This window comes from Electrona antarctica, assembly GCF_951216825.1.
Source record: "Electrona antarctica genome assembly, chromosome: 12".
Taxonomy (NCBI): Eukaryota; Metazoa; Chordata; class Actinopteri; order Myctophiformes; family Myctophidae; genus Electrona; species Electrona antarctica.
Window position 1 is genome coordinate 45,707,607 of NC_136793.1, and position 27,374 is coordinate 45,734,980.

General features: G+C 43.0%; 1 protein-coding gene across 2 annotated transcripts; it reads left to right on the forward strand.

The window, feature by feature from the left end:
* On the forward strand, nucleotides 1-27,067 carry gda (guanine deaminase). Of its 2 annotated transcripts, XM_079515762.1 has the most exons (15): nucleotides 1-260; nucleotides 2,810-2,898; nucleotides 4,495-4,666; nucleotides 5,034-5,121; nucleotides 8,847-8,952; nucleotides 11,173-11,200; nucleotides 13,975-14,082; nucleotides 15,690-15,797; nucleotides 17,925-18,022; nucleotides 20,709-20,776; nucleotides 22,454-22,600; nucleotides 23,724-23,845; nucleotides 25,709-25,736; nucleotides 26,320-26,419; nucleotides 26,532-27,067. In XM_079515762.1, the coding sequence occupies exons 1-14, from the start codon at nucleotides 114-116 to the stop codon at nucleotides 26,400-26,402; spliced, it is 1,392 nt and encodes a 463-aa protein (XP_079371888.1). In that variant the 5' UTR covers nucleotides 1-113; the 3' UTR covers nucleotides 26,403-26,419; nucleotides 26,532-27,067. The 2 variants fall into 2 exon arrangements, with proteins under 2 accessions (XP_079371888.1, XP_079371887.1); XM_079515761.1 differs by having other exon boundaries at nucleotides 26,320-27,067.
* Nucleotides 27,068-27,374: the final 307 nt, after the last annotated feature.

A 27,374-nucleotide genomic window follows, 5' to 3' on the forward strand; every position in this document is an offset into this window, starting at 1 on the left:
ACACACACACACACACGCACACACACACACACAGGCAGACAGCCACCATACATAGCGACTGACCACATACACACACTGACATTACTAGTATCGTATCCACACACCCAACTATTATGTCGACTCCCAACGGACACACGACGACGGTCGCCGCCGCCGCGTCGCTGCGGCGCGTCTTCAGGGGCACGTTCGTGCACTCGACCCCGCACGCGCCCCTGGAGATCCTGCGTGATGCGCTGCTAGGAGTGGACACGGAGGGCAAGGTAACTTAGAATTATCATGTTATAGGTGCAGGTGGTGGTGCGTGTGAGTGATCGTGGTGGGGGGGAAAAGTACTCTTTACTTGAGTATAAGTGTCTATAGCTAGAGTCTGCAAAGTGCATGGAAATAAGGCAAAACCTACTTGAGTAAAAGTGCAAAAAGTATTTGCGTAAAAATGTAGCCTACTTCAAGTACCAAAATAAAAGTAGGATCATTATGCAGAAAGTTAAGTACTTTTACTTAAGTACTGTTTTTAAGTACAATTTTGAGGTATTTGTACTTTACTTGAATATTTCCAATTTCCTATATTTTTACTTCTACTCCACTAAAGTACATAAACCAAACACTGTATCTAAAGTTCAAGTACATAGACTTCATTAGATGTACATGATGGACACATCATAACAGGTAGTCATGGTGCATTGTGTTGTGGGGACGATATCACTCTGTTACAGGACATAGTCCAGAACCAATAACCCAAACCTTATAGCCTGCAAGAATAATCCCCGTTCCAATCACTGTTTTGTTAATTATTACTTTTGTGTTGTTGTTGTTTTTTTTTTTATGGGAAAGTAAACGCGCTATAATGTTTTATCTTTTATGTCATGTCATACTCTGCAAGAAATATTTGCAGCTGTGTCAGTCACCAAGTTTTAAATAAATATATATATATTCTTTTACAATTTAATAAATACATATATATATATATATTTTTTTTTACAATTTATATATTGATTTAGCAGACAGACGCTCTTGTCCGGTCTGGAGCCACTTTTACAAAGTGCAAGATCAAGAGTAAACACCATGAACTTTAGTCAACAAACGCCAGGGTTGAAATTATACCGTAATTAAGGATAGGTAAACATTTGGGGAATGTGAGGTCGTGATGTCATACTGTATCAATAATATATTAAACTCGCCTCTCTGTCGGGTGGAAACCTCCTATGTCCAAAACTGTTACTTTTCAGGACTCAAAAGCATCAAAAGTAGCAGATCTACAAGCTGCTATACTGTTGATGCTTTAGTGCATAAAGCATCAGCAGCTATTTAGCCACTTGCTCGAATGCCCCCGCCCCCTGTCCATTTCTTTTACTCTTTTACTCAGCTTTTGGTGAGGAATGAAGTAGCACAGCTGTGTGTGTGTGTGTGTGTGTGTGTGTGTGTGTGTGTGTGTGTGTGTGTGTGTGTGTGTGTGTGTGTGTGTGTGTGTGTGTGTGTGTGTGTGTGTGTGTGTGTGTGTGTGCGCGCGCGCGCGCTTGAATAATAATAATAGCTCAGATGTATATAGCGCTTTTCTAAGTACCCGAAGTCGCTTTACATAAGTAGGCTATACTTGATATCTACACCTATTGCGTTCAGTTGAATATATTAATAGCCGACACACATTCTGTAACAAGAATTATTATACGTCCGTTCTAATATATTTCCATGCCAATATACTTTTGCACTTTTACTCAAGTAATTTATTTTTTTGAATACCAGAGTATTTCTACATTGTAGTATTGCCTACTTTTAGTTAAAGGACGACATCACACATTGTCAACCTATCTTCATATTGTTTTAAGATATTATTTTGGCATTTTTTGCCTTTATTGATAGGGTACAGTAATTAGACAGGAAAGGGGGAGAGAGATGGGGATTGGGGAGTGACACGTGGCAAGGGCCGTCGGGCTCGGGAGTCGAACCCGCGGCACACCATCTGGCTGGTTTGGCAGCCTAGGTGCCCAGATGGTTGAGCTAACCGTCCGGGCCGATAGGCACCATTTGGTTTTGTTTGGTCTGTGTCTCATTAGGAGGGCTTTGGACACTTCAGAAACCCATCTACCAGTTACACATCATCTTTAGACGGAAACAATTTTGGAACCCCGCCAACTAGGAACCCTGAGGCCAGTACAGTACATGTACAAGTACTGTGTAGCCCAGTGCTTCTCAAAGTGCGGTCCACGGGGACCCCCTAGGGGCCCTTGAGGGATTTATTTTCTTCTCAAAACAAGATTCAAATTCTTTGATTTTGATTTGTTATTAACGTGAAAACTTATGGCTTCTAAATTATGAGATTATGAGAAATTAATATGAGATTACAATGGATGATGTTAGTGGTAGGTGGGTTTCTGAAATGTTCATCAGAGCCCTCCTCTGAGACAGGGAGTAGAAAAAAATGAGCATTAATGACTAATGAGAACCAATTGTATGACTATAAATAAAACCTGAATACTAGGAATGACGAGTTATTATATCCCACCACAGTTCTAGGAAAGCCCTGCTGTGATTGTCCAGTAGTCGTTGTGATTGACAGTTCTCGTTTTTGCGACCAGTCATTAGTCCTACAACTACAACCTATCTCAAACCCTCACCCTAAACCTAAGTCTTAGTCTAAACTAAGTATGCACCCCCCTAAACCTAATCCGAACAGCCTAACCTCAGTAAAACTATGCCTTCCCGGGAGCCAATCAGACACATGGTGAGGCGGGTCTACCCTAGAACGTTGGTGGGATTCATAATCACGCAGGAATGACAACTCCGATTTACATGTACCTCCCCTTGTGGTCAGATTGCCTTCATTGAGAGAGGGCGGGACTTGGACGCGGTGTGTGAGAGCCACGGATTGGACAGCTCGGACGTCACTCACCTAGAGCAACAGTAAGATCACACATACATAATTACATCACCAGTTCACAAACATTTGCGGGTCGCGGACACATTTCTATATGGGTCGCTTTATGTTTTGGTTTTGTACATTTCGTTTTTAATCATTATTATTTTAAAACATTAAAAAAATAATAATAATACTGAATCGAGCAACTTAATCAAAACTGTCTGGGGTGTTCACATCAGCCTGAGTAGATGACCAAATGTTTTTTAGATTTTTTAAAGTGATATATCCCTTTAATGCGCACAGAATAACTCCTCCTTACGGGCCGCTTCCCTACTTGGAAGGTGTTGCCGATGATACTAATTAAGGCTCTGTTCCATTTAGTGTGCAGTGGTTCTCCAACTTTAATTTCAAGGACCCCCATAACTCTGAGAAGGGACCATTTGGCTCCATTTGTGCACTCATAGTTACACACCCGTACGGAGTCATTTGGAACCCACTCAAGGACACTTTGGCCCCTTTTCCACCGGTTGGTTCCCAATGGGAACCGGTTCAGTTCTTTTTGGTTTTTAGTCCATGAGCCAGAGGTCCAAAATTGGAACATTATTTATGAATTGAGTGGGCAAAACCATACCTATATTAGATTGTTATCACCATGAAACTTCCCCAATTGAGTACTTACACAACAAATTTTACATTTTTAAATATGCGAATGAGGCATTATGTAGAAAAATATGTAAAATAATCGAAAATATGAAAAAGCTACTACTGTGGAAGGGTTATCATGTATTAATTTACTTGTATTGATCCTATAAACAATTTAATATAGGTCTAGTTTGCCCACCAATTTGAAAACTCTGTTTGACCAGAATGGAACAGAGCCTTCATTAGCATCATTAACAATGACTGTTTGAGCCTTCATTAGCATCATTAATGCTGAATTGAGAATGGAACAGAGCCTTCATTAGCATCATTAACACTGACTCTGCTTGACCAGAATGGAACAGAGCCTTCATTATTATCATCCTTGGTAAACACCTGTGAAGGAAGTAGGGAACGGAAGTTCTTTACAAAATGGCGTGTGCATAGAGCCCGTTCCACCCACCCACCCACCCACGGCCCGCAGTGAGTTCTTCATGCGCGGCATGGTGGACACTGTACTGACCACTGTACTGACCACTGTACTGAGCCACTGTACTGACTATAGGCATGTAACGATTCACTCAACTCACGATACGATTCGTAACAACTTTTCACGAAAAAATATTTTCCAGAAAAATTACCGTTTTTTTAATTGTATCCCCCCCCCCCAAGCTTTTTTCACATTTTTCATTTAACTACATTGCAAAAGAAGTAGCATTACTTTTGACAGTGCATCAACGACCATCATCACCTGGGCACAGTCACAGACACACACAGCTCCCCTCTACAGTGCTCTACTACTGAAAGTGACTCTCTTCTCTCCAAAAGCACTTGAATATGATGGAATATGACTAAAGCTCACATTTCACATCACACACCATAATTCACTAGCACCCCTAATTTTTTTCTTTTCAATAAATCGATTCATATCGTCGGGATTAATATTGATATATCATATATGGTTACATGCCTAGTACTGACCACTGTACTGACCCCCGCAGTGAGTTCTTTATGCCAGGCATGGTGGACACACACATCCACGCGTCCCAGTACAGCTACGCGGGCACGGCGCTGGACGTCCCCCTGTTGCAGTGGCTCAACCTCTACACGTTCCCCGCCGAGGCGCGCTTCAAAGACCTGAGCTTCGCCCACACCGTCTACTCACACGTGGTGGTGAGTCAGTGGCACGTTTTACAATGTATCGTAGCACTGTTGCCGCGTGTGCGTGTGTGTGTGTGTGTGTGTGTGTGTGTGTGTGTGTGTGTGTGTGTGTGTGTGTGTGTGTGTGTGTGTGTGTGTGTGTGTGTGTGTGTGTGACATGGGTGTATGAACGATAATGATGTGATGATAACAATGATGAATGACTTAGCAGTGTTTAGACGCACTGGGGGAATGTTTCTAATCCTGCAATATGATCTGCTGTGTGTGTGTGTGTGTGTGTGTGTGTGTGTGTGTGTGTGTGTGTGTGTGTGTGTGTGTGTGTGTGTGTGTGTGTGTGTGTGTGTGTGTGTGTGTGTGCATGTGCGTGTGTGTGTGTCAGAAAAGAACGCTGAGAAATGGAACAACCACCGCGTGTTACTTTGCAACCATCCACACAGAGGCCTCCCTGCTGCTGGGCAAGATAGCAAGTGAGAAAATGCACACACACACACACACACACACACACACACACACACACACACACACACACACACACACACACACACACACACACACACACACACACACACACACACACACACACACACACACACACTGGGTACAGTGTCTGCAACGGGAACAAAGGTGAACGTTCGAGTCTGATGTCATAATCGTCGCTGTTGGGTGGAAAGTTGGAAACTATACGAAGATAGGTTGAAAATGGGTGAAGTCGTCATTTAAGAAAATACAATACAGAGTCATATATATATATATATATATATATATATATATATATATATATATATACATATACATATATATATATATACATTGTGCGACGCTGTAGTGTGATCGAGTATGGCGTTAATTTAAGAAACCTTTTACATGGAGATCAGAGGTTTCTGCCTGACAACGGCCCGGCGATAAATCAGTACATCTTCCACCACTGTCACAGATTTCAAAGTGGTGAGGTGACATTAGGTTATTGTGTCACAACCCACCGTGTTGTTGGGGCTTGAGCAAACACGGCCTACTTTCAAAGGTATCGTAATGGATTTTCACAATACATGTTAAATAGCCTGAACTTGGCCTCGGCTTCGTCTGCTTGAACTTCTCCCTACATTTGATCCAATTCCAAAGTCTTCTTTCATGGCAGAGTGTGACCGCCGTGTGGATCTACAGTATCTCCCTCTCTCTACGTGTGAATTCATTGACAGGCTTTTTATCATTTATTGATAGAAGTCACTCTTGCTATTGAGTTTTGTTTACAGATATAGTAGGCTACAGTCCAATTGAGAAGAATAAAACATCCACACACAGTTTTTAAGCTCCAAAGACGTTTGTTACTGGCGCAATGTTTCTACCCGTTTTAAAGGGATTGTGACATAAAAAAAAATGTTTTTGTAATTTTTTTATTTTTTCACACCCAAAAAACCTGAACTTTTAACATTCAGTAGATTTTCTGTGGTCTGGGGTTTTCTGCTGTTTGTGATGTCACTCACAGCCTGCAAATCCCATGTATGTCAATGGGATTTGTCAGCAGATGTTTTCTCTGTTTTGCCCGGTTTCATTGCAGCTCAAAAGGCTTCGAAAGCCCAGAGAAAACTCCCAGAACCACAGAAAATCCACTGAATGTTCATGTTCCTAAACGTAAACTCATTGAAACTATTCCTAAACCTAATGTTATTCCTAAACGTAACCTCAGTAAAACTATGCCTAAACTTAACCTTATTCCTAAACGTAACATCAGTATAACAAATACAAGAATATAAGAACCACTTGTACGCGGTCCTTGGAAAAGAAATAGGGGCGAGTGTGTTTTGGGGTGAGCATTCCGGTTACCAATGTTCCCCCTAGGTCAGGGGTGGGCAACTTTGACGATGGAGAGGGCCACTATATTTCAACACTCACTCCCTAGGGCCATATATTACTGTCGTAGCAAAAATAGCCGATCTACAAGCTCAAAACGCGCCGCGCTGCGACGCGTTTTGAGCTTGTAGATCGGCTATTTTTGCTATATTCGAAATGAAATCTTGAATAAATTTTTGCTATTTTTGAATTGGAATCCTGAAAATTAACATTTTTATGTAATTTCAAATGCCTTTAATTATACTTGTGTTGAGCATTGAGCTACTAATTTAGACTGAAGTAATTAAAGCGGGTCATGTTTGCATGCTGTGGAATTGTAAACAGCTGAAACCAATGTTATATCAGTATTCTGACATTAACCTGAGGGCCGCATTAAGTGAAGGTGGGGGCCGCATGTGGCCCCCGTGCCGCCAGTTGCCCACCCCTGCCCTAGGTATACTGGTGTTCAAGTGGTTATGTAAGAAATGGGAGTGCTTCTGTCTCCACTGCCTATAACAACACACACCGTGGCATGAACAAAGACTTAAGCCCTATTCACACAGGACTAGAATTACCTCATTCATAATAATTACAGATAATTGTCTGTTCCAGTGTAAATGACAGTACATCAAGCTTAACACAGAGGTTTTATTTGATAAAAAATTATATTAGTCCTGTGTGAGCTTATATTTCAGTAATTAAGGGACCAAGAAGTCACAAAGTGACTTTGGTCACTTATTGTTTTTGTGTTTTTAAGGGACCAAGAAGTGACGAAGTGACTTTGGTCACTTATTGTTTTTGTGTTTTTAAGGGACCAAGAAGTGACGAAGTGACTTTGGTCACTTATTGTTTTTGTGTTTTTTTTTCTTCTTCTTCTTCTTCTTCTCCTTCTTCTTCTTCTTCTTCTTCCTCCAAAAATAGCTGTTCTGGCTGAACCGTGAAGTCGGTTTTCGCAAAACGCGGTAATCTGGGCCATGCCAAACGGTGACTATGCGAAGCCCATGACAATTGGCCAAATGGTGGCGCTATAGCGCTCAATTGAAAATGCTAACTTTGAACGTGCATAGCTCATGAACCGTTTGACCGTTGGCAATGACACTTTGATACACATTATGTGTCTCCTCATTCCGAACAACTTTCGTGTTCTGACTTTTGACCCGCTATTTTGAATTATATGAAATACAGTTAAAATGTATCTCCTCCCAGGATCTTTGATCAAAATGCCTGAAAACTTCTACACGTGAACTTTGGACCTATACAGACAATAAATCGTAGTACATTTCTTTTAAGTTAAAAAATGAAGCTTTTATGAGCCAATGAAAATTGCTGGTTTGTGAAAATTCTTCTTTTGTCCCTAATACATGCATGCAGCGTCATATGCTTTTGCAACTGTACAGTATGGTAGAGGGTCATGCCAAATAGCACTGAAAGCAGTCTTACTCCAATTGGCCAAAGGGGGACGCTATAGCAATTTCATAACTCATGCTTCGTTTGGTCAAAATTCATGGCACTTGTTTCCACATGTTCCTTGACTCATGGGGAACACTTCTGTCACTTTGACAAGTATAAGCTCCGCCCTCAGATTTTCCGTCATTTTGAGCAGTTTGAAAAATGCTTATACCTGATTTCCTGCCTGTTTTTTTGAGCAATTTGCGTGAAACGCTCTACACACCATTATGGACCATTATCTGAAATACCAGTTGAAGAGAAGTTTGTACCTGAAAAGAATTGCAGCAAAACACACTGTAGTAATAGATAATGACATGCCCAAAATGAGGACACACACTTGTTACCAAAACACTGAATGATGTTACAGTTTACAATGAAATAACTGACTGTCCAGATAGCTCCGTTGGTTGAGCTCTCACCTTCAGACCACAAGGTTGTGTGTTCAAATACGGGTAACGACAACTCAGCCTGTGATTCTTATCTGTGCATATTGTTCTTATTGTCTTTCTTTCTTGGTCCCGCCTTATCGCTGCTTGCAGCTATATTTGGCAATTATTATTGGGAATTAATTTATACATCAACGTTTAGACAGCATTGCGGGTGCAATTTTGGCTAATGTTGTTGCTACACAATTTCGGGTACATTTTGGTAACGTTTTGTTTTTCAAAAGTCGGCCTCCTGGTGGCGCTATAACAGGCCGTTCTGGAAATTTGGGGGCACCCAGGGAGTATGTGTGCCCAGGGAGTATGTGTGCAAAATTTGGCATCGACCGGGTTAACGGTGCCGGAGATTAGCTGTACACAGACGGACGGACGGACACACACGGACGGAGTGCAAAACATACTCTCTCCCCATGCCTTCGGCCTGGTGGAGACAATAACTGTATCATGTTGCTTTGTTATCTGCGCTTTTCTAGATGACCTGGGGCAGCGCGCCCTGGTGGGCAAGGTGTGCATGGACTCCAATGACGCTGTGAGCCACTACAAAGAGAGCACCCAGGAATCATACCAGGAGACCTGTCGGTGAGTTTTTCCTGTTCACTTAACAGCAACAGTGAAAAGAAGCGACTTGGACTCCTCATGCATTGAAGGAAGCATGAGGTCAGTCCGTTGTTCTCCCCAGGTTGGCAGAGGGGAGTGAAGCGCCCAGGATTACATTATTAGACAATTGACACTGGGTGAAAAACAAAATGGGTTACAAAAATCGAGATGTGCCAAGTTTGAGCACCACTGAAATGTTAACATGGAGCCCGCCAGAAGCGTAGAAAGCGTAGATTAACTTTTGTCTGGCAGCCCGCCAACAGTGTAGCCTACGTTTTCTAGGCTTTATATTCTTGAATCCATGATGCGCGATAAACAGATGTATTAATCCTGGAGGTTATTAACATACCGTTTCTCACAAAACACAACTGGAGGCTCTGCTCTGTTCTATTTGCTTTGTTATCAAAGACCAGAAAAACTGCATTCTTCCTAAACACATTGTCTGTCAACAGATTAAATGAGATTAGAGTATACAAATGACAGCAGATCTCATGTGGTGAATCTTGCCAAATATTAGCTTAAAGGTATATTCAGTGATTTGACTTAATTCAAATATCACTTATTTTTTCTTTTTTTCTGGATAATCCTCCCTACTATAGAGTGTGCTGACTATATAAGGAGTTCCTCCCTGTCCCCAGTGAGCCCCTGGGGTCAAAAAACCCTAGTTTCAGTTTTGGTGGCGGGTGGCAAAGCCTTCATCAGGATGAGAGGGGCCTTCCTCCAATCATGATCGAGTGGGGGCGGGCCTTGGTGCACATGCTGTTGGCCTGTTGCACTTCCCTTCACTGTAGAGCGTGCATGTGCACATTTTGTTACCGGGGCGGACTGGGTGGTTTTCCAAATCACCCAAATCACTGAATGCTCCTTTAACCCGTTAAAACCGCTAGCTGTCACTTTAGATTTTAACCACTTTAACCATTATTGTATGCTTGGGATGTTCCAAAAATAGCAGGTAAACTGCACAAGCTCACAGCGCATCACTTTGTCCTGCGCTGCACTTTGTCCTGCGAGTTTACAAAGATCATCTGCTATTTTTCCGCGGATGTGTGTGCAAATCCTTGAACGTATTAGGAGGCCCCAGGTCTTAATGGCTTATTAAACACATGAGACGTGGCAGCAGGAAAAATGTAAGTTACAGTAGATAGCATGTTATGTATACAGATGCAAGGCTTATTGTGGACCTGGCATCTTATACTAGTTTGTATAGTTTCAAATGTACAGATTATTATTACGTGTTTCTTTTATTATTATTTTCAAAACCCATTTTTTTCACCCATGTGTCAATTATCTAATGTAATCCTGGGCTCTACACTCCGCCCGCCAACCTGGGGAGAGCAACGGACTGACCTCATGGTTCCTTCTATGCATGAGGAGTCCGAGCTGCCCGCGATAATTGCTCTGAAATCTTGTCTCGTCCGCCCACGCCGCAGGTCAACCCGCGGGACCTGCGGGCTACGGGTCGGTCCGTGCATCACTGGTAACCAGTGTTGTTTTTGGCAGCAAATTTTGATTTTAGTTTTAGTCATAGTCTCTTGAATAGTTTACATTTAGTTTTAGTCACATTTTAGTCACCTGGAATGTTTTAGTGTTAGTCTATAGTTTTAGTCGACTAAATATCATAAGATTTTAGTCGACTAAATCTACAGTTGATTTAGTCGAACAAAATGTATTTTGTCGGGCCTTGATGCCGTCGTAATGTTTTTTTCACTTGCTGAAAATAGCTGATCTACAAGCTCACAACACGTCGCAGCACGACACGTTGTGAGCTTGTAGATCTGCTATTGTCAGCATGCAACTAATTGTAAAATGACTTATACTGGATCTCTTGTCCACTAGTCCCTTCCTAACATTTGTTGACGAAATTGTCAATATATTTATCATCATGTCATCATAGTTTTTATTTAGTTTCCATTTAGTTTTCGTCAGTGGAAAAAGGTAGTCGACGAACATCTTTTGACGAAATCAACACTGCTGGTAACTACAGTAGTAACTAAAGTAACGTTTTCAAATAGTTCTATTGGAGTAAAAGTACAATGTTTTTTTTCTTTCTTTATCTGAGATGTAGTGGAGTAGAAGTATTGTAAATACTTCAGTAAAGTACAGTACCTGATTACATGTAGGCCTACTTAGTTACTGTCCACCACTGGGTAGATGAGGTTATGGAATATGGGATGATAATGACTCGTTGTTTGTGTCTTCAAGGTTCATCGGAGAGCTTCTGGAGAGGAAGGTAAGATAACCACCAAGCTGACACCTGGCAACATTATCATAACTTTAATCAGTTAGTGCTGACCCTATGACCATATGCAGACCATCTTGAAGTATCCTCTTTCTATCTGTATTATAGCGTGTGAAAACGTGTACGTCACCAAGAGGGGGCGGCGTCTGAAAAGCTAGGGACGGCCCTCTCGTGGGCATTAAATTCTAGCCCACATCACTCAGAATAGAGTGACGGTGGTATGTTTTTGTAAATATTGAGCTCGTTCTTGGCGACAACATAGTGAACCAACACCAGGATGGATAGAAAGAACGTCGGGCCCAAATACATTACAAGGACAAGGAAAATGTTGTGAACAAACACGGCTGTGCTTAGATACTTTGTTGAACGTTATGTCTCTGCGTCCGTGCGCCGTACAGCCGAGATCCAAGCCATTCTACGTCTTTTTGTAAACTCGTCAATCTGGGTTCCTTGATGCTGTCTCCATGCTGGAAAGCTGAACATCTAATTCTGTTTTCTGGCTCATTTCCTCGACGCGACCTGCTGTGGCACTTATTTACTGAGAAAGTCTGCACCATTGTGAGGTCAGTTTAAAAAAAGAACGTATACATGCACACGGATAGTCGCTCAATGTAAACAAACCAGACAAGCCAGCAAGTATGGCGGCCGCTACCACGTGACACATATGTTGACGCCCCCTCCAGGAGTTTTGGTACACCCTATAGCCTATGTATTATTTATTATTTTAGTTAGAGTTTTAGTGTTTAGTGTCAGAGTTTGGAACCGCTCGTTATCAGTAAAGCAACCATTATGTGCAAATTCAAAACAGGTGGTACGCAGGGCCGTTGACTGATCTTCAACGAGCACTTCCAAACTCTAAATCACCTGCAAGGAATTTCTTGACAGGAAGTAACATGTCTACAGTGGTTTCTTATGAAACAAATAGATAGAAAGAGGATAATTCAAGTTTTTCGTACAGCTGCAATGTTGGTGAGTTTGACGTTGTTTAATACAATCTGATAGGACTTGTCTGTTTGGATGAATGGGCTGTCTATGGGAAGTTGCACCTAGTTACCACCTTGTTGGCAAGATGGATGCGGTCTACAGTATCTATGGTCAATAGAGCGTCGCAGTCCCGCCCCCTTTCATGACGACGCCAGGCCCAGGAAATGATTCCCAATGCATTTTTCCCATAGACATTTCACAAAGTATTTATTTAAAGACGCCGCGGACAAAGCCAACTCGAGTCGTGACAAATCATGGCGACAAACGCAATATTTTGGACCAAACAAATAATTACAAAGAAGAAAAACAACAAAAAAAGTGTTTTTCTGAAATGTCTATGAGGAAAATGAACGGAGAATCATTTCCTGGGCCATGGCCATGCGACGCTCTATAGGCTCCTGCCTACAAACTCATACAGGTAGTCAACCAGGCTAGTATAAGATCATTGGAGACAAACAACTGCAACTTCAGGACATATTCAACCGCTCCATCATAACCAAAAATGAAATTCAGATGTAGAACCCATGTCTAACCAACAGAGCCGGATTTACCTTGCTGAGGGCCCCCGGGCTGGAGCAAATTTGAGGGCCCCCCTTGGGGCGCGCGGCAGAGCCGTGCGTCCCGTGATTTGGCCGAGCGGCGCAGCCGCGAGGCAGAATTTTTTTTGGGCTATTTTGTTTTCATTTTGGGGTACCCAGGCCCCTAAAAAGAGAGGCAGGCAGGCAGAAGCTCTCAATGGTTTAACCATAATACAACTAAATACAATAACAATACACACATTTCACTTGAATTGGATTTCATTTTACAATTTTATAATTAAAAAAAAAAAATATATATATATATATATATATATATACATTTTTTTTTTTTGGGGGGCCCCCCTAGTCGGGGGCCCCCGGGCTTCAGCCCACCCTAGCCCAACGGTAAATCCGCCTCTGCTAACCAATGACTAGTCTAAACTAAGTATGCACCCCCAATGATTCTACCCACCCTCTTCGCCTCTTGTTACCATCAGATTTTGTGTCTGTGGAACCGAGTCAAACTAATGTAATGCCTCAACTGCTAAAATTCCAAGTGCTTGTGAGGGTGGGGGAGTCCAGAGTTAAAAAAAAAGAAAGAAATTGGGTGGCCTGAAAACATTGTATGGTTGGCTCTAGGGATGTCCCGATCTGATCACGTGATCGGAAATCGGGCACGATCATGTCATTTTCAAATGATCGTAATCGGAGCAAAGAAATGTGATCGGGACATCCCTAGTATCAATATTATAACCATAATGATATTAGACTGGATATAGGCCTATCTCACATTTACACTTTTTTTCTCCGGAGAATCTAAGTACATTTCCTAATGTTAAAATGTCAAAGACCGATAATAATATGAAGAAAACACAATGGTATAACAACTCAAATAAGTAGAATAAACCTTACCTTTACAAAACGGTAGTTTGTGGCTTGTGAAAATACCTCTTTTAACATGGAAGCCTATGGACTGCAAAATAAATAACACCACTAGCTCCAAAAGGGGGCGTGGAAAGGGGGCGGGGAAATGCTGTGAGATAGGCCTATTGTCTGTGATTTTCGATGATATGGCATAAGTGTTCTATAAAAGTATAATACTATATACTATAATATAAATATCGGATCGGGAAAAATCGGTATCGGCAGATACTCAAAATCAAATGATCGGAATCGGATCGGGAGCAATAAAAAAAACGGGAGATCCCTAGTTGGTTCTTTTCTCTAACATTTAGTTGGGTTTTTTTTGTCTCTCCATGACAGTACCCTCTGGTGAAACCCGTGGTGACGCCCCGGTTCGCCGTGTCCTGCTCGGGGACGCTGCTGGGACAGCTGGGAGAAATTGCCAGGAATAACGACCTGCACATCCAGGTGAGCCGTGTTCACCTGCATGTTCGTTGCCGTGGCAACGCACCCGCCTAGAATAGATACATTATAATTTCTTTATTACCCCTCCCCCCCCCCCCCCCCCCCCCCTATGGGATTATTTGTCACGGAGACGCATGCAGCATTGAACCTCGGGGGGGGCTGGAACCAAAGAGAAACAGAAAACATGGAGCGATGCTTCTCAACAAAGGGAAGGAAGGGAGCGAGCCAGTTAGCACCGGAGTCACTAACTGCTGGATGGAGCTCGATACCCGATACCCGGAAAAACCTGGTATCAATGAGCTTTGGTTTTATCAAGCCTGTTATGGAGCATAGCGGCCCATGACGTCATGTTTAAACATTTAAGACAAGAGGCGATCAAGAAATAAATGTAATTATCCATGCTGGCACAAACATGTCTGCCAACCAGCGCTGCCCGGGGAAACAAAATTATGCTTTTAAAGTGACGCTACACACATTAACCAGTTAACAGTTTCTTCAATATTATTTTCCAAAAGTAAAAAAAGGTCATTTGCCTTCCGCCTGTTAGAAAAGTACTGTATTTGAAGGCCCTAGTAAAAGATACTGGTTCTGTTCAGAATGTATTGTCTCCCGTCTTTCCACAAAATAATAGAAAATGCTTGATAGTGGGCTCGATAAGAACCCGGCTCGATAAGCTGCTCGTTATCAATAAAAATGAACAAGCTCCATCCCTACTCACTACACTACCATGCCAGCATCATGTCATGAAGAAGTCTTGTACATGTGCGTGGGTGTACCTGCTCAAAGTGTGTGTGTGTATAAAATATACCATCTACAATATACAAAGGTATATTGCAGGAGCTAGTTCTAGCTAGTTCCATAGACGACGCCTTGCTGACCTTTGTGTTGTCCTGGACAGTCAGCTCTCATTCAAAGCACACATTACAGCGATCCTGTAGGTTTACACTCTATAACATTCGAAGAATTAGACCAATTAGACATATCAAAACTTGACTATTGTAACTCCCTCCTTATTGGCCTACCGGCATGCACACTTAAGCCTCTCCAATTGATCCAGAATGTCGCAGCTCGCTTGGTCTTCAACCAGCCAAAATTCTCCCCCCCTTCTCTTCACCGGGAGCCAATGGAGGGAGCCTCCATTGGCTCCTGGTCCCTGCCCGCATAGAGTACAAAAGTCTGATGCTGGCATTCAAAGCAACCAAAGGTATGACACCCCCATATCTTCAAAGTCTGATCGGAACCTACAACACCTGTGACTACTATCATTAGGTCTTGGGAATCTAAACATTTGTAGTAAAAGAAAAATGTATGTGTTGAGAATCTAAAAAAGGATTTCTGAGTTATAAGAAATGTCTATATTGGGTTTAAAAGAAGAAACGTTTTCGATATGTGTAATAATTGGGTCTTTTGGTTACATTACTACATTTTGACCCCTTCCCCCCCCCCCATGCCTACTATATCTACTCACTTCCCTATTTAGAAACAGCTTCTAGTGCATGCTGAGCCAACTTCTGACATGTGCGTGTGAGCGCGCGGCGGTCTAACTCTGTGTGTTTTTATGTACGTGCGAGGCGCGCGGCGGTCTAACTGTGTGTCTCTATCTCCATCAGAGCCACGTCAGTGAGAACTTGGAAGAGGTGCAGCTGGTCAAGGAGTTGTTCCCAGACTCACAGTCGTACACCGACGTTTACCACAAACACAACCTGCTCACCGACAAGGTTAGTCAACGTCGAGTCGTACGATTTGTCACACACGTTACCACAGTGAAATTTGTTCTCTGCATTTGACCCTTGATCTCTTGTGGCGGTGAGCCGCAGCGTGCGCTGTGCTCTGGAATCATTTGAGTAGTTGATTTGACCCCGCCCCAATCCAACCCACTGATACTGAGCGCTAAGCAGGGAGGCGTTAACCTCGTGTCGCCAGGCTTTCCACCCCGGAGGAAAGCCTGGTATGTGTTTCAAATTCGTCGTGTGAACCGGTCTGGAACCGGTCTGGAGCGGATGGTAATTTACGCCATGTTGTAGTCATTGAGTTGTAGTCATCAGGCAGGAAACCACAAGGCGGAATAAGAAGTACCCATTCATAGTACGGATTCCGCCTGGTGGTTTCCTGCCAGATGACTACAACTCATTGACTACAACATGACGAAAGTTGCCATCCGCTCCCGACTGGATCATAAACCCAAAATGGAATGCTGCCCAGACTAGGGAGGCATTGGGTCCCATTTTTACAGTTTTTGGTATGACCCAGCCAGGGATCGAACCCCAACCTCCCAGTTTCTGGGCGGACTCTCTAACCACAAGGCCACTGTATGGTTAGGACATTTACCACACCAAACACGACCTTCTCTCCGACAAGATTAGGACATTTACATGGATTCAAGTCAGTTGCCAGGACTGATTCCCGTCATTTGGATTCCCTAGAAGCCAGCATGTCTTCTATGGCAGTGGTTCCCAAACTTTCATGTCAAGGACCACCAAATTGACACTTATTAGCCTGCGGACCCCTATTTGAAAAGATATGCCAGGGAGTCAGGGACCCCCCATAAGAGAAGCAGTGATTCCTAACCCGTTTAATTTCAAGGACCCCCAGTTTGACGGGCATTTAATGGCATTTCTATGTCTGGGACCCCAATGTATATTGTAAAATCAAAGTTAATTTAACTCCGAGAGTGTACAAATGAAACCAAATGGACCCATTTGGTTCCATTTGTACACTCTCTGAGTTACAGACCCATAAGGGTCCATTTGGTTCCATTTGTACACTCTCTGAGTTACAGGCCCATAAGGGTCCATTTGGTTCCATTTGTACACTCTCTGAGTTACAGGCCCATAAGGGTCCATTTGGTTCCATTTGTACACTCTCTGAGTTACAGGCCCATAAGGGTCCATTTGGTTCCATTTGTACACTCTCTGAGTTACAGGCCCATAAGGGTCCATTTGGTTCCATTTGTACACTATGAGTTACAGGCCCATAAGGGTCCATTTGGTTCCATTTGTACACTCTCTGAGTTACAGGCCCATAAGGGTCCATTTGGTTCCATTTGTACACTCTCTGAGTTACAGGCCCATAAGGTTCCTATCATTTAGCTGGGGACCCCCTGAAAGTCCTTCAACCCCTTGGGGGTCCCAGGACCCCACGTTCTATGTCATGGGTTCCCAAACTTTTCAGCCCATGACCCCAAAATAATGCTGCTATTGACTTAACCCCGGGGGTAATTTTATGCACTTTTATGCATAAAATTACGTGCAATTTTATGCTGACCCTGATTTCAGGGTCTAGCACCAGTAAACAAAATAAATCTTTGATTTCATACATGCAGGCCAGGCAGGCAGGCGCACACACATAGGGTGGCCAACCGCCTCTTGAATTAAGCTTATGCTGTAGGAAAAAAACGACAACAATTCTATGGCTTATTTGACCCCAGAATATGGATGTTGCGGTTCAAGTGGTTAATATAATATTGTCTCTGTCAGGTGAAAACCTCATGTCCAGAACAGATACTTTTCAGCATTCAAAATCCTAAATAGCAAAAATAGCAGATCTACAAGCTCAAAGCACGTCACTTTGTGCGTTTTTCGAGCTTGCAGATCTGCTACTTTTGATGCTTTGGTGTGACACTGTAGTATGATCAAGTATGGCATTCATTTACAAACACATGCACTAAGAGTTAAGACATTAAGACAGCAACAATATATTTCTGCCCGTCCCTTATTTTTTATAGAATCATTAAGACACGCACGCATGCACGCACGCACACACACACACACACACACACACAGCATCTGACTTATTTTTATTTCTGTAACGATGAAAATAATGATGATGATGATGATGATTGGCAGACAGTGATGGCCCACGGCTGCTACCTCAGCGATGAAGAGCTGACCCTCTTCAGAGAAACGGGAGCGTCCGTGTCCCACTGTCCCAACTCCAACATCTCGTAAGTCTCTGCTGTCCTCAAGGACCTTAAACATAGAGTTATATGACTTATATCTAAACTAGCCCCCAGCTATTCGTTTCAATGGCAGTTGCCCTATGGCATACATGGGCAACTGGTGGTCCGGGGGCCACATGCGTCCCCCACCTTCACTTAATGCCCTCAGGTTAATGTAACCCTTTAGTTCCTTTTCAGGTTTTAAATCTAATCTAAGGTAAGTAACTAAGTTAAGTTGTTTTTAAGTAACTTATTCCTCTTAGGTTCACAGTAAGTATTAGTTTTTTAACCAATGAAATGTATTTTTATGAAATCAAAATACTTTGTTATTTATCAAATGACCTTCTTACTTCACCTTTAAACTATTCAAAGTAAAGGCATAATCAATTTCACTTAATCACTTGAACATATACAACATCAAATAATCACATTCACATTCCAATTCACATAAACATAATAATAACCATAAATCTCCTTTAAGGTATTATAGTCCAATGAACTTCCCACTGCGTGGGGCAGTGATAGAGTAGAAATGAATGTGTGTAGCTCTCAAGAGTTCACTGAGAGTCCATCAGGGTGTAAGTATTCAGTGTTCAGTGTATTGTGACTGTAAAGTTCACTGTACAGTATGTCCATCCAGGTATGGTAGGTGTGTGCAATGTGTATGCAGTGGAGGTGCACTACAAATGGCTAGCACACTGAGAATCTCACTGTGCTGCAGTGAGATGAGAGGGAAATGGGGGAATGTTCAAACCAAATGTCTTATCTGATTTAAGGGGACAGCTGTGTTGAGGATCTTGATCCGGTGAATCTTGGGTAGCTCGCCAGAGTGATATGCCAATATCACTCGAATCAATCCAATCAAAGCAAAAGACCTGACCTGTCATATAATCACAAATTAGGATCACACCCTTAAAAGTTTAGAAACAAAAATAAAACATTGTCTTCATCTTAGTTCAACTACTAACAGTACATTTACAATTAGCTGGATATACAATTAAATCAAAAACTGTTACTATGAAAGTTAGGCAGAGTGTAACATGGCTGCTGCTGCTCAACTCACCAAGTCAGTGTTCACAAAGTTCACATAATTAACAGGTTCCAGGATCAAACTTCTCAAAAGGATCAGCACTCTTCTCTCAAAAAGAGACTGGATCAATCAAAACTCTTTAAATGAAAACAATCTGTTCACATTCATCAAATCTTGTCTTTCCTCTCTGTTTGTCAAACTGTCTGCTCAACAGGCTTCTCTCTCCTGTTCTCTCCAGAACATTCTGTGTTCTGCAGCATGCAATTAGCTGAATCACATCACCTGGGCTGGTGATTCTCCAAAGTGCAGTCTATTAATTGAGAGACCTGATTGGTCAATTGGTTCATTGGCTTGTTCAGAGCACCTCACAGGGCTCTCAAAGACACTACACAAGTAGATGAATGTGAATACAGATAGAATATAAACCCATACTCTGTATAGTAAAATAGTTTTAGGCAAATCCTATTTAGTTTTCATGGTTAAAGCTCTTTTGTAGAAGTTTGATTACTATATTTTAACCTGGGTTTCATCCTAAATCCATTTATATTTAGATTGGCAATTTTGACCTGGGTTACATTAATATCAGAATACTGATATATTATTGATTTCAAACATGCAAACATGACCCGCTTTTGTATGTCCAATGTGTTTGGATTTAGTTCATAAAGTTAACATAACTATAACTAAATTAATTTGAAATTAAATAAAAATGTTATTTTTCAGGATTCCAATAAAAATAAATTGCCACATTTTTTCAGGATTTCAATTCAAATGTAGCAAAAATAGCTGATCTACAAGCTCAAAACGCGTTGCGGTGCGACGCATTTTGAGCTTGTAGATCGGCTATTTTTGCTACGACAGTAATATGCAACGTGGCCCCTCTGGAGTGAGTGTGGAAATATATTGGCCCTCTCCATCGTCAAAGTTGCCCTATGGCGTTTGAAGCACCCGGAACAGAAGCCCGCTCTACTTCCATATTTCCTTCATTTCTTCATGGGGGGGGGGGGGGTTGCCAGCCGTTCTTGGGGCCTGCTGACCCTAAACAACAACAATAAGCCATTACTCTGAAACTGTGTTCATTTTGTCTACTAAAACGAAGACAAAAAGGTTTGTCAACTGCCTTTTTATTCCCATTGACGAAAACTAAATAAAAACCAGGCTATGATGATTTAAACTTTGAAATTATTATATTGATAATTTCGTCAGCGAATAAAAACTAGACGACGCGTTGTGAGCTTGTAGATTGGCTATTTTCGGTACGCGTAAGTGTACAGTAAATCAGGCATTCCGACTACATCACAGCAACAATAAGTTGACTAAATCAACATTCAGACGACTAACATATGACAAACGGAATGGAATTTCATCCAAAAGACAATTACTAACAACTACATCAAAATATGCTGTCAAGATTAACATTGCACAAAACAACAACTCTCACTGCTTTTGTCTACTTCTCATCCATCCTCTCAATTTTCAATTTATTCAATTTCAAAGGGCTTTATTGGCATGAGAAAACATACGTTTACATTGCCAAAGTAAAAAGTGGAACAATATACGATCATAACAAAATATATACTGTACAATTGAAAGTCAGAATATCTAATAAATCAATTTCTATGTTCCTCTCTCTCCCTCTCCCTCTCTCTCTCTCTCTCTCAGGCTGTGCAGTGGAATGCTGGACGTGAGAAATGTCCTGAAACACAGAGTGAAGATTGGCCTGGGGACAGGTCAGATTTTTACAGTGTAGTTTGGCCTGGAGACAGGTCAGATTTTTACAGTGTAGTTTGGCCTGGGGACAGGTCAGATTTTTACAGTGTAGATTGGCCGTCAAAACAGACGCTCTATCTTGATCCAGAGCGATTCACAGTAAACAAGATAAACACAAAGTAATGCAGCAAACGAACGCATAGAGATAGTAATCTAGGAGCATTGGTAAACCAAGAACCTATAGAGCGTCGCAGTCCCGCCCCCTACCATGGACCAGGAAATTAATCCCAATGCATTTTTCCCATAGACAAAGAAGAAAAACAACAAAAAAAGTGTTGCAACCTGCCGTTTTTTTCTTCTTTCTAATTATTTGTTCGGCCCAAAAAATTGTGTTTGTTGTCATGATTTGTCACGACTCGAGTTGGCTTTGTCCGCGGCGTAAACGTCTTTAAATAAATACTTTCTGAAATGTCTATGAGGAAAATGAACGGAGAATCATTTCCTGGTCCATGGTAGGGGGCGGGACTGCGACGCTCTATTATCAGTCTAAACAGTATAATATCCAATAATTAATAATCTGTACATTGAAACTACACACACTATAGAAGTGGTTTTCACACGGGTGGTCCTCAGACTCGAGGGGATTCCAGGTGGTCCCCAGCTAAATGATGGAGAGTTAGTAACCAAATGGACCCTTATAGATCTGTAACTCTTCAGAGTGTAAAATGTTACGCTCTTAAGGGTTAAATTATTGTGAAAACATCTGCGTTACTTAATTTACAAGAAGTCTACACAATTAGAGAATGTAAAATAATTGTTATTTTGATCAACATTTGCCTGTTATCTGTCCTATGGTACCACATCAACACAGCATGGAATTGTGGACAAAATCTTATCCAACGATAACAAAATATTCTTTAGCTTTGGTTCTGCGAGGCTAAATGTCATCAAATGGTGGTTCCGTGGCTCAAATGCAGAATAAATAATGGGCCTTGATATGAAAAGGGTTGAAAACCACCTGCACTATAGGATGCTAACTAGGGACTAACTCCATTGGACCTTCAAACTGTCTGCTAAAACAGGGGTTCTCAACCCGTGGGTCGCGACCCCTCGGGGGGTCGCCAAATTATTTTAGGGGGTCCCCAAATTATTTTCAAAAAAAAAAAAGATTTTGTTTTTTAAAAAAAATTTCACGATTTTTCAAAAATAGCAGACCTACAAGCTCGTAGCGCGCCACTCGCTATGAGCTTGTAGATCTGCTATTTTTAAATAGCTAAATTATAACAATGCTTAAAACACCAAAAGGGGTTCCCGCCCAAAATGGTTTAAGGTTATTGTAGCAGTCAATTTATATTGGGGGTCGGGAGGGGGCGGGGCGGGGGTCCTGAGACGTTGCCAAAGCATTTCCGGGGGTCCCCGGCCAAAAACGTTGAGAACCCCTGTGCTAAAACACCACCACCTCTCATGGAAGTAATTGACAATATCTAAAGTCACAACACCAACTTTGATGAGGCAGTATTGCTTTGTTTTCAAAATATACGGTTTCCTTAATTTCCTGAATTAATGTATATTTTTCATTTCCTGAAAAATGAACATTTTGGAGTTCAGTGGTTTCAGCGATAAGTCAGTCATGTCTGTGTGGATTTAATAAATCCATGTGCTTGTTCTGATGTTGTTGTTGTTGTTGTTGTTGTCAGACGTGGCGGGCGGCTACTCAGCCTCCATGCTGGACGCCGTGAGGAGAACCCTGGACACGTCCAAGGCCCTGACCATCCAGGACCCCCAGCACCACACGCTGACCTTTGAGGAGGTGTTCAGGCTGGCCACGCTGGGAGGCAGCCAGGGTAAGTAACCATTATACCATGCTGGGGGGCAGCCAGGGTAGGTAACCATTTTACCATGCTGGGGGGCAGCCAGGGTAGGTAACCATTCTACCATGCTGGGGGGCAGCCAGGGTAGGTAACCATGTACCATGCTGGGGGGCAGCCAGGGTAGGTAACCATGTACCATGCTGGGGGGCAGCCAGGGTAGGTAACCATGTACCATGCTGGGGGGCAGCCAGGGTAGGTAACCATTATACCATGCTGGGGGGCAGCCAGGGTAGGTAACCATTATACCATGCTGGGGGGCAGCCAGGGTAGGTAACCATGTACCATGCTGGGGGGCAGCCAGGGTAGGTAACCATGTACCATGCTGGGGGGCAGCCAGGGTAGGTAACCATGTACCATGCTTGAGGGCAGCCAGGGTAGGTAACCATGCTAGGGGAGCAGCCAGGGTAGGTAACCATGTACCATGCTGGGGAGCAGCCAGGGTAGGTAACCATGTACCATGCTGGGGGGCAGCCAGGGTAGGTAACCATGTACCATGCTTGAGGGCAGCCAGGGTAGGTAACCATGCTAGGGGAGCAGCCAGGGTAGGTAACCATGTACCATGCTTGAGGGCAGCCAGGGTAGGTAACCATGTACCATGCTTGAGGGCAGCCAGGGTAGGTAACCATGTACCATGCTTGAGGGCAGCCAGGGTAGGTAACCATGTACCATGCTTGAGGGCAGCCAGGGTAGGTAACCATGCTAGGGGAGCAGCCAGGGTAGGTAACCATGTACCATGCTTGAGGGCAGCCAGGGTAGGTAACCATGTACCATGCTTGAGGGCAGCCAGGGTAGGTAACCATGCTAGGGGAGCAGCCAGGGTAGGTAACCATGATGGGAGGTGTAACCAGGGTAGGTAACCATGATGGGAGGTGTAACCAGGGTAGGTAACCATGATGGGAGGTGTAACCAGGGTAGGTAACCATGATGGGGGGTGTTACCAGGGTAGGTAACCATGATGAGGGTGTAACCAGGGTAGGTAACCATGCTATAGGGGGCAGCCATGATAAGTAACCATGATGGGGGTGTAACCAGGGTAGCTAACCATGCTAGGGGCGCAGCCAGGGTAGGTAACCAACCAATTCATTATCACTTCTAGCCCTGGCGCTGGACCACGAGATCGGGAACTTTGAGGTGGGCAAGGACTTCGACGCCCTGAGAGTGAACGTGGCGGTGGCCGGCGGACCCATCGACCTGATCCAACACGAGGAGGAGCCTAAGGTACGGTGGGAGGAGCCTGTACGGTGGGAGGAGCCTAAGGTATGGTGGGAGCAGAGCCCTAGAGTAAGACAGAGTTACGACAACTCCGTTCACTTCATGGGGCCAGTCCAAGTCTTCTACATAGACTTCTATTGGCGAACAGCATAGCGAAGAGTGACAATGTCCGGAAGTTGGCAGAATGCACTGGACTCAGGTAACAGCCCAGCTTTAATGATCTTAAATCCCTTTATTTTAGTTCGTTTTTTAGTAAGTGACTAACATACACATTACAGAGACTTTAGTTGTCACTGTACAATACTTTAAAACGGTTGTCATGTTGCACACATGCCTAAAATTGCTGATATTTGCGCCACCCTCGTTGAAAACAATGTATTTCAAACTCCAGCTTGTCACTCTCCAGGGCTGCATGAACTCAGTTAATGTCGTAACTCTGTCTTACTCTATGGCTCTGGGTAGGAGGTGGCTAAGGTACGGTGGGAGGAGCCTAAGGTAGTGTGGGAGGAGCCTAAGGTACAGTGGGAAGAGCCCACGGTACAGTGGGAGGAGCCTATGGTACAGTAGGACACCGGTTCCCAAACACTGGGTCGGGACCCATTTGTAGGTCACGGATAGGGGTGGGTCCCGAACCTCGGGACCAAGCATGTACCGAACCGAACGTGCTTGGGTACCGGGTACCCATTACAATAATTCAATTTCGTAGCGTCCAGAGGCCCAGTCAGTTTAGAGCTTGCCAGTCTAACTTCGAAGAGAGGTGGCGAAAAAACGACAAAAGATAGCCTACTTTGGGCAGCCCATGTGCATGCAACTTTCTGTTAGTAGCAAACCACAGCATGCAAGCCGCCTTTGTTTTCAATGATTAGCACGTCGGCAAACGCGTTCTCACCTATCGGCCGGAGATGCGCGATCAGTACCAGACTCACAAAAATCCTAACGATACCCATCCTTAGTCACGGATCCATTTTTTTATTGGCCACGGCTCGAGTAAAAATCCCATTTTCTTTTCCTACATTTAAAATATATATTTTGAATGATTAAAGGACCACTCCACCACATTTCAACCTACCTTCATATAATTGATCGTCTGTAATGTTCATCGTAAAATGCCACAGTTTTTTTTCTACTCAGTCTGTGTCTCATGGTAGAGCTGTAGGCAGTTCAGAAACCCGTCCACCGGTGACATCATCGATGTTGGGAATCCAAGCTAATAGAAACTTTCAGGCTTTCTATTCCTGAAAAGTTGCGATGCGAAATTGGAAGCCATCGTTCTCACGATAATACAAATCTAAATCTTGTTAAATCTGCCTAACAATGATGGGCCCACAGCCCTCCTATGAGACACAGACAGAGTAGGAAAAAAAGTGTGGTATTTTATCATGAACATTAGTGAGGACCAATTATTGTGACTGCAGGTCGCATTTACTATGAAAACGTGTTGTACCCCGCCTTTTTTTCCCCTCTTCTTTCTAATTATTTGTTCGGCCCAAGAAAATGTGTTTATTGACATGATTTGTGAACTCGGCTGCAGGCTTTGTCCGAGGCTTTAAAGATCTTTAAATAAATACGTTTTGAAACGTCTATGGGGAAAAAAACGAGTGGGAAATTCTCTCCCGAGGCCCTCGCAGGGCACTCGGTGCCGCGCTATGAGCTTGTAGATCTGCTATTTTTCAATAGCTAAAGTATAACATAATGCTTAACACACCAAAAGGGGTTCCCGCCCCGAAATGGGTTAAGTAAAGTAAAATGAAGTAAAATGTTAATGCACTTGTTCGGGCAGATTTGTTAGTTGTCCCAGACGACAGCACAATCCTTAATGTCAAGCCCTGCAGTCAAGTCTCATGCCAATGTGTTCTTTTCTCATTCCAGATTCTTTTAGAGAAGTTCTTGAATTTGGGTGAGTATGTCCTCTTCTCCATCACTAGTTTGTGGGCTCATTTACTACGACGTTGCCTATTTCTTTCTTTCTTTGTTTGTTTTGTTTTTTGTTCATCGTTCCTGTGTGTTCCTCCCAGTGTCGATTTCGTCGACTAAAACTAAGACGAGAAATATTCGTCGACTACCCTTTTTCACTGACTAAAACTAAATGGAAACTAAATGAAAACTAAACAATTCCGTCAACAAATAAAAACTAAACAAAAATGTTGGGGAGGGACTAGTGGACAAGAGATCCAGTTTTATGCTATAGGTTGCATGCTGAAAATAGCAGATGTACAAGCAAAATAGCAGATGTCACAACGAGCGTGTAGATCTGCTATTTTCAGCATTCAACCAAAGTGTAAAATCTGCCATTACATCAAGGCCTGTCAAAACACATTTTGGTCGACTAAATCAACTGTAGATTTAGTCGACTAAAATCTTACGACACTTAAGTCGACTAAAACTGGACTAACACTGACTAGAACATTCCAGGTGACTAAAATGTGAACATTATTCAAAAGACTAAAACTAAAATCAAAATGTGCTGTGTTCCTCCACAGGTGATGACCGTAACATAGTGGAGGTGTATGTGTCGGGGAGGATGGTGGTGCCACTGTCCCAGCAACCACAAGACACAGAGTAAAGTCACAGAGGAGGAGGGTGGTGCCACTGTCCCAGCAACCACAAGACACAGAGTAAAGTCACAGAGGAGGAGGGTGGTGCCACTGTCCCAGCAACCACAAGACACAGAGTAAAGTCACAGAGGAGGAAGGATGGTGCCATTCTTTTTTATATTATTTTTATTTTCATCCCACGATTTTGTAACCCATCCCAATCCTGGACTCTACACTCCCTCCGCCAACCTGGGAAGACAAACGGACTGACCTCATGTTTCCTTCGATGCATGAGGAGTCTTTTCACCTGACAGAGGGGGGGGATTATTCCAACCAGTTCCTTTCCCCTCCATCAGGCGCACCGGCTGGCCAGGGGGAGGCAGTATAGAGACCAGGATTGCTGCATGTTTTTTTGTGAGGGTACCTACCCTAGGGGACACGGGGAGAACATGCAAACTCCACACAGAAAGGTCCTTTCGCCAACCCCACCTATGAGGTATGGACGCTGATGATGCGATGGAGAGAACACGCCCCCAGCGTCCCGAGCGGGAATCGAACCCTGGACCTTCTAGCTGTGAGGCGACAGCGCTACCGACCTTGGGCTGCATTCCATTTAGTTTGTCTCTGTTCCAGAGATACATAAAACAATATCAATTTAACAATATTTAAAAGAGACCATTAATTTCAATGAGTCTAACCTAGTTAAATAAATGTTAAGTAAAATGGTGTATATTAGTGCATAATGCAGTTTAGCGATACTAATGTCCTCTCAGCATTAGATTTTTTCCGCAATGTCCCGCCCCCAGATTTGCATACTGGTTCGTTATAACCTGGTTCCAGACAAATCTGGTTGGCTCGTCATGCACACTTTGACCCCCCACAACTGAGAGGGGCCCGAATTAACGTGCCTTTTGTTTGGGTTTATTTAGCTGTGGTTGTTGTTTTAATGTCATGATCTGGCCCTCTGCCTGTCTATTCCCCTATTTCTGTATCTCTCCCTC

What these genes read in the sequence shown, in the direction of transcription:
- gda (XM_079515761.1), top strand. Translation starts at nt 114, where the DNA reads ATGTCGACTCCCAACGGACACACGACGACGGTCGCCGCCGCCGCGTCG. An exon ending in GAGTGGACACGGAGGGCAAG is followed by an intron (nt 261 to 2,809) that starts GTAACTTAGAAT and finishes CCTTGTGGTCAG; the next exon opens with ATTGCCTTCATTGAGAGAGG. An exon ending in AACACGAGGAGGAGCCTAAG is followed by an intron (nt 23,846 to 25,708) that starts GTACGGTGGGAG and finishes TTCTCATTCCAG; the next exon opens with ATTCTTTTAGAGAAGTTCTT.